General features: G+C 37.1%; 1 protein-coding gene across 1 annotated transcript; it reads right to left on the reverse strand.

The window, feature by feature from the left end:
• Positions 1-1,271: 1,271 nt before the first annotated feature.
• On the reverse strand, positions 1,272-7,790 carry LOC132152957 (lariat debranching enzyme). Its single transcript, XM_059561993.1, has 8 exons — positions 7,447-7,790; positions 7,122-7,246; positions 4,094-4,174; positions 3,929-4,014; positions 3,545-3,769; positions 3,306-3,383; positions 3,056-3,201; positions 1,272-2,497 (listed from the first exon to the last, which is right to left on the reverse strand). The coding sequence occupies exons 1-8, from the start codon at positions 7,641-7,643 to the stop codon at positions 1,723-1,725; spliced, it is 1,713 nt and encodes a 570-aa protein (XP_059417976.1). The 5' UTR covers positions 7,644-7,790; the 3' UTR covers positions 1,272-1,722.
• Positions 7,791-8,451: the final 661 nt, after the last annotated feature.

Here is an 8,451-nt window from a genome sequence, read left to right on the forward strand (position 1 = left end):
TCATGCAATACTTACGCAGTCTCAGTATGTGATATTAAAAAAGCAACAAAAATATTCAAGAACCCACAAATCAACAACATGAATGATTTAGCAACCATTGTTGTGCGATATGCCAGGACGGCAAAAAGCAGCAAGAGACATTTTGGTCCACAAAGCCCCTGAAAAAGTGGAAAAAAACAGAAGTGCCTACTCCGTTTTTTCCGTGTTCTTTGTTTTGGGCTTTTTTTGAGGTCGTCTGACCACCGAAAAGTAGCATTTCGAGACGGTGGCCCGAAGTGTACAGGCAATAACCTGTAAGAATAATTAGTTGAGCGTGTTAGTAACAGAGTCATTTATGAAGTTTTGTTTTATAGATGGTGTTTGTTGATGCGTATACAAATGAGTTTTATTTAAAATTGATTTTAGTCAGTAATTTAATGGGTTACCAATACATTTTTGTGGTCATTTAGGGAATGAATTAGGTATCATAATATGGTGTCACACAGCTAGAAGTCATTTGTCATGTGTCTTCGGGTCCACCTTTTTTGTGGAATAGATCTGATGTTAACTGTTAACACCTTTGTGAACTGAAATGTTAAATAAAGCTGTGCTGTTCTGCTGTGAAATGTGACTTTATCTTCCATAGCTTTTTGACTAAATTGACAAAATTTCTGCTAACAGTCATTTATGAGGAACAAGCATTCAACAATGTCACATGCTCCCATGTGACATGTCACTGTAATATTTACTCTTAAAGTGTCTAAACTACATGCCAGTAACAGCACCAAATGACATAGCAAACATAATGACCTGACAAGTTTCCCAAACACTCCTAGTGCTTAATGCTAATAGATACATGTAGCTCTCTAGGTATACAGTGCTGCATTACACACTCAGAACTTTGGAATTTCCCCTCCATCTACTAATATATATATATCCGGAAGGGCATTCCAGGTCAAACATCCAACTTGAAAAGTCATTAAGTTGTGTAATTTCTACTCCTACTTGTGATTTCTTCATGTTTTGACAGGGGTGGGTGCTACTAAAAGTGGTTAAATGGGACTACAGACGATAAATGTGTATCAAACTTTTGTTGGTCACAGTGCTTATTTTCTGCAATTATTCAAAGCGCAATAGAAAAATATTCTTTTTGTTGAGGTAACCAGGAAAATCCCAACAGCTCTGGTCGTTAGCCAAAAAGGAAAGTTGCTGTAGGCATGAAGCAAGTTATTCCCTTTTTATGAAAGACAGATAGAATATACAACAACAACAAAAAAAGACATTGGAGATCATAAATTATTTAGACTTTAATGTATTTACAATAAAATGGTAAAGCCAATTCAATCGCCACAAAGCTAATGAAACAACAGCCAAGACTGTTGATTGTGATATATCTGGCTAAAAATATAGAAAGGAACAGATCATTAAAACTCATCACAAAGGAAAATAAATGACAAACGCAAGATAAAAAATTCACGGTTGTGTTGTTACTTTATACACACACAAAACAAAAAAGGAAGTTCCAAACCTTGACTTTTCTGAAAATAGTTTTTCCTTTAACTCATCACACTCATAAAGGACAAAATACTGTTTTTTAAAACAGTAGTTACCAAGCAGATGACGATTTACATTAAATCGGTCTAGTAACCCGTTCAACTCTTCAGACTAGCAAAGAGACTGTAAACTATTCTGTAGATCATACTTGGTAGTAATTAGCTGATCAAAAAACATAATTGCATTTATCTAGCCCTCACTCTCCTCATCCTCTGCTGCTGTGTAGATACTCTGGTTTCTCCGTTTGATCTGAGGTGTGCCGCCCGTGTGACTTGCTAACCCCTGTGTCGTCTCCCCACTGGTGCGTTTGGGGACCCTGGCTGATGTGAAGCCCTCCTCCTCTTCTGAGCTGCCCTGGGAGAGGGATGCTGAAGGAGGGGGAAGAGAAAGAGGCCGCAAGGATCGTAGTGGAGCCTCTGATTCTGGTGAAGTACACGGGGGCGGTAAGATCAGTCTATTAGTCGGTTCACGCTGGGGACTGCTGTCTCTATCGCTGTCCTGGTTCCCCACCTGCCCTTCTGGAACCACTGCGTCTGTCTCTTTCCCCTCGGCACATTCTACTCCCTCATCCTCATCCTCTACCTCCTCCCATTCATCCTCGATGGTGATTTCATCAGGGTTGTAGGAGCTGGAGAGGCCGGAGGTGTCGGTGGGGTACTCGCTGGGTTCGTCTACACTCCCTGTGCTGTCTTCGTCCTCCTCTTCTTCAGTCGCACCTGTGGCACCCTCCTTTCCATAAGCCTGCCCACTCTGCCCAGCCAGGATGTAGATGTCTGTCAAGCTGAGGGTGGCACACAACTCTGTGGTTTGGGGGTTGGTGGAGTAGGTCGGGTGGGCATTGGGTTTAGGGCGGCTGGGGTCATAGGCGGGCACAGTCAGGCTGAAATTTTCAGGGATGCAAAGGTCACCGCTCAAATCACTCATGACTTCCATCATAGCTTCCTCTGATGCAGTGAAATCCCACCTGAAAGAAGCAGAGGAACAGGATGGCTAAATATTAAGACATAGAAATTAGTTTGTGTGCAAGACATTGACTGCATTTATGTGCACGATATTCCGATAAATACTAGAATTTGGTCTTATTACGGTTATGTTTGCATGTAATTGAAATGTTTTAACCTGACTGTTATAAAACAGATAAGCCATTTTCTTAATATTATGTATGCCTATGTTAAGTCTGATATTACTCTACTGTTCAAACGTTTGTGGGCAGTAGATTTGTTTTTTGTTTTTTTTTGTCAAAGGAAGAAAAAAAAACTTTTATTCAGCAAGATGCATTTAATTGATCAAAAGTTGTCATAAAATATTAATATTTCAAATCAATACTCTTCACTTGAACTTTCTATTCCTTAAAGAATTGAAGATTTTTAAAACTCATTCTTAACATAGTAGCTATGTTTATCCAACTGGTCCCAGGATTCCCGCAGTAATAAAACAGAATTTATTGGGAATACACGAAGTGTTAGCAAGCAATCAGAAAATGATGCTCATGAAAATGCACTCATTATAATGTGGTCTATACCGGGTGTGTAGTCCATTGTCTTGTGGGGGGTTCCAGAAATTGCAGGATGGTTTCTGAAGGTTGTCTGTCGCTTTCAAGATGGCCAGCCATTCTGGATCATACTCAAGGTGCTCAGAGGAGCCCGGTCTGTCTGCTACCTCCACAATCTGCAATATCAAAACATTCATTCACTCACAAAGACTAGATCTAAACTGGTCACTACTGGAAGAGCTTTAAACATGCTTGTTGATGGAAACAACAGAATCCTTACCTGAAGAAAGTCTCTATGTGGAAGACACTTGTCAAGTGAGAGAAACTTGGTGATCTTTGGGGCAGCATTATTCTTAGCCTGTTATGAAAAATAGCTTATTTACTTCATAATGAATAATAAACTCTTAATAAAAAGATATTAAATGCATACACTTATTTTACAAATATTTCAAATCATTATGTTGGTATTGTAAATACATTTATATCTCTACATATTTTCATATATCCATGAGGACCCACCTCGTGCTGCATCATTGCAGCAAACTTCACATGCAAGTGAGCTGAAAACCAGTAGGTGGGCTGCAGGTGGTCTAGAAGATCTGCAGCAGCAGGGCTGCCCAAGGTACCGTTCTCCACTTCCTGTCTGAGGAACTTCTTCTGGCGGAGAAGCTGGTATGTGTTGCCATAGTGATAAATGCCTCGTGGCCAATCGTGTGTCATGAAGATGTCTATGGGCATCTTGATCTAGAAGAGTTAGGTTAGAAATTATACATGAACAGCAAAATATTATTTATATCTTTTTATTAATTAAACTGTTGTTTATATTTTGATTCCTGTTTTCTCTATAAGCATTTAAAATGTATATTTTTTTTATCTAAATTTAAGGATGTCACAAAGATTTACCTGTTTAAGTTTGAAGACATCAATGTTTCTTATGTGGTATACGCTGCGCAAGGTTTCTGGGCTGTATGGCGGGAACTCAAAGTGTCCTGAAATTGCATAACAAAAGTTCAGAAATGTCATATTTCGGTTTTTTAACACAACTGATTTGGAATTGTTCAAATTTACCTTTCTTGTAATCGTGGGATTTGAATATTCCTGAAAGACCGCCAATCCGTACACCTTTAAAACGTACAACACCAGCATAACCTGTGGAATGAGGAACAACAAATCCATTAGGAACTGCTATTAAAGCCAAGTGCTATTAAGAAAAAAAAAAAAGAGCATGCAACATGAGAACACAAACTTAGTACTACTTTCATTAATCTTATTACATATTAAAGGGGACATCGGATGCCCATTTTCTACAAGTTGGTATGATTCTTTAACGTCTACATGAAATGTCTGCAACATACTTTGGTCAAAATTCCTCAGTGGTTGTGTAAAACAACACCCTTTTTATCTGGTCTAAAACAGCTCTGTTCACAGCGACCCGTTTGGGAGCATGTATTTCCCCAGTCAACTGAAAAGAAAATATGTTCTTCAAGAAGAGGCAAAGAAAATAATGAAGCGATATTTAGCTTATCTGATCCTTCCTAAGGGCTAAATAACACCTATCCATCTAATAACTTCCAATATGAAAGATTTAATTGGGAGAACAATTCATGCTGGTTCTGTGAGAAAGAAATTGACACTGTAAAACATGTTTTTCCAATGTGAACTTGTAAAGGATTTTTGATTTGAATTTCAAAATTGGCTTTATTATATCAATACACCCTTTGACTGTGGTCTCAATTAAAGTTGGAATATTGCTGAAAGATAAAAACTTAAGACTTTATTCATAAATGTAAGTTTTTACAAGTTAAACCCTATTTCTGCTGATGGGAGAATGAACTGAAGATATGTGTGAAGTCTCTTCATTATATGATGGACATAAACACAGGTTTGTACTTGAGTTTTGTGTCTATTAAAAAAAAAAAGGTTTCAGAGCATGTCTTCAGAAACCGACTGTCTTCAGAAAAGTTTTCATGTAATTTTCATTACATCTTTCCTATGTCTGGTAAAGTAATTTTAGCATTTTTTTTTTTTTCGAAATTTAGATTTATACACCATCTGAAGGCGGCATAAACAAGCTTTCCATTGATGTATGGTTTATTAGGATAGGACAATATTTGGCCTAGCTAGAACTTTTTGAAATTCTGGAATCTGATGATGCAAAAAAATCAAGATACTGAGAAAATCACCTGTTGTCCAAATGAATTCTTAGCAATGCTTATTACTAATAAAAAATTAAGTTGAAATATTTACGGTAGGAAATTTACAAAATATCTTCATGGAACATGATCTTTACTTACGGTATTTTCCGGACTATAAGTCGCACTTTTTTCATAGTTTGGCTGGTCCTGCGACTTCTAGTCAGGTGCGGCTTATTTATCAAAATTAATTTGATAAAACGCGCACGAGAGAGACAGAGAGAGAGAGCGCGCGTGAGAGAGACAGAGAGAGAGAGAGTGCGCGTGAGAGAGACAGAGAGAGAAAGCGCGCACGAGAGAGACAGACAGAGAGTACATTAGAAGTACCATCAATGTTTATAGAAATGTATATGGATTTATTTTGCATGTAATTTTTATTTTCTTATGAATATATATGTATTTTTGTTTTGTTTGTTTCTATTCTGCTATGTACAATGCTTTGGCAATATGTACCTTTGTATGTCATGCCAATAAAGCAATATGAATTGAATTGAGAGAGAAAGAGAGACCAAGAGAGAGCGAGCCGTTTTCAAACAACACGAGCGCTGTCTTGCTCTTTCTCCCTCGCGCATATTATTGACACGATGGTGTCGATGTTTAAATCATTTAAAATGAGAATGTAAGTGTGCTCACCCCTTTTTTGTATGTAAGAAAAAATATCGCAATATATATCGCAGAAAAATAAAATATCGCAATGTCATTTTTTCCCAATATCGTGCAGCCCTAGCCTACACTATGATAATGTTTTCTCTAGGTTCTAAATAAATGCGACTTGTAGTCCAGTGCGACTTATATATGTTTTTTTCTTTGTCATGACGTATTTTTGGACTGATGCGACTTATACTAAGGTGCGATTTATAGTCCGAAAAATACGGTAATATCCTAATGATTTTTGGAATAAAAAAAATAATTAAAAAATCGCTCTCAAATCACCCACAATCCTATGCACGCAGCTTTGCTATCTTGTTCAAAAATTCAAAAATGTCGAACGTTAGCGGAGTCGGAGCGTTAACGGTTTTTATTTACATTACCAAACAATTGTTATAACTGTAGTAAATATAAGTAAAGTTTAACGTTTAAATGCCAGTACAAATTACTACCATATTGATATTGTAAATTATACAAATACAAATGGGTAACTGAACCGGACCTGTCATTTAACAATTGGTTGCGTCAACGGCATTTCTTTTATAAATAACTAGTTAAGTTGTCCATAGTAATTTAACGATACCATTCACAGCGTTATTCAAACGGACCTTTTCACTGACGTAATGACGCAATTACGTGCACTTGCTAGCCTGTTCCATTTACGTGTTCTCCGAATGCTTAAGAGGAGTCTCACCTAGCCTCTGAAGGAAGTGACTTGGAAGGACCAGTCCTGCCAAGGAAGTATCCTTGACATTGAGAAATGCCTAATGACTTATTAATCAGCCTGTCTGCTGTTTTCGTTCAGACCAATGTGAAAATTGATTGATGTTTTTACACAGCAAACACACAGAGTTGTAAATGTAACCTGCCTTGAATTGTCAAGGCATTGTTAGGAAAGCAGTGTGGATTAAAATTATTTGTGCAGACATAAATGAAATTAGGTGTATTTTTGGTGCATTTACCATTAAAAACAAAACTAACGTTAATCCACTGTCTTCGTTGTCTCTGATGTCGGGAGAAAATTAAGACTCTTATTATGACATATTGTTCAGAAAATCAAAACAGCTTGATAATTGAAATTCTTTAGTTTTATTTATTTGGGGGAATAATTTTTTTTTACGGATTTGAAACATTGTAGGTGGTTGTGTCCACACACTGCTAAGGCATATTATATGCAAACAAATTGTACAAGTGAATTTTCTATCTGATGTCCCCTTTAAATTAATAAAGTTGTGAGTATGAGCCAAAGATCTCACCCAGGTAATAGATGTTGGGGGCCACCCAGCCTCCGTATGGAAGCTCTTGCAGATGGTTTGACGCCTCATGGTTACCGCCAATGAAAATAGTGAGGACAGGAGCCTTTTTCTCTCCAGAGTAGTACCTTGGGAAAACCGGATGACATGAGAAACGATGTTTGGACAAAGCAATGTTTACTTAAAATTCACTCAAAAATATTTGGCTTCAAATAATTTACAAATAAATATGCAATCACGGTGTATATTCTATATCACTAGTGCAGTAAATTACTCTCATTATTCAATTAGATATCTGTCTAATTAATAATTCCAGGTGTTTCCTTACTTGTAGAAAGTTTGCATGTGTCTGTATTTGGCAGGAACCGCCATGCACTTCATGTCTCCTTCATTTCTGACAGCCTGGAAGTCTCCGCAGCACAGCAGCAGATCCACCTTCACATCTTCTTTATTCTCCAGGTAACTGATGCTCTCATATATCTTATCCAGCTCTCCGTGACAACAACCTTCTACTGCCACCTTCATCGTTGTATCTCTAATCCACAGACTTACGTTCAAAGACGACAAATCGCGTTACCCATCGCACAGAGGGTCAAACCTTTACCTCTTTGACAATTCTTTCAGCAGCCGTTTTGCCTCTGCACTCACAAGCTCCTCTGCACATGCGCAGAACTGTCATGTGACCAGGGCACGGAATCTAATTTTATTTTTCACCCGCACTTTCCGTAATTTATATTCGTTTTTCATTTTATAATAATAATAATAACAATAATAATAATAATAATTATTATTATTATTAGAATCTTTGGTGTGTACGTTAATAGTATATGGAATGTATATAATGTGTATATGCCAAATTTGGCAGGATTTAGTTTTTTCTAAAAATGAACTGAAAGAACTTTTCAGAAGAACTTTTTTAAAATGTAATTATTATTATTATTATTTATGCAATACAATTTTCTACTGTTCAGACCCTCGTTTTTATTTTTTCATTTTTTTGTACTATTATTCATACCAATGCATTTTTGTTGTATGTAGTTTGGCAAATAATGAAGAAGAATCAAACATCTCTGAATTTGAAACTGAAATACCAGTGATGAAATTGCAGCCAGTAGGTGTGTTCGACTTGAAGTGGCGCTGCGCAGACCGATCGGTGTCTGACATGAAAGTACAGCGTGATCGATTCGAAAGCATGATGTCTGCTGTCTAATCACACTCACAGTACTTTGATGTCTGCCAATCTTCTATGACAATTGGATTAAAAACGATATTCTAATGGTCTCACAACTGATGAATAATGAGGGTTACTTACTAACATATACTGATTTTTTTA

This window comes from Carassius carassius, chromosome 11 (genome assembly GCF_963082965.1).
Source record: "Carassius carassius chromosome 11, fCarCar2.1, whole genome shotgun sequence".
Classification (NCBI taxonomy): Eukaryota; Metazoa; Chordata; class Actinopteri; order Cypriniformes; family Cyprinidae; genus Carassius; species Carassius carassius.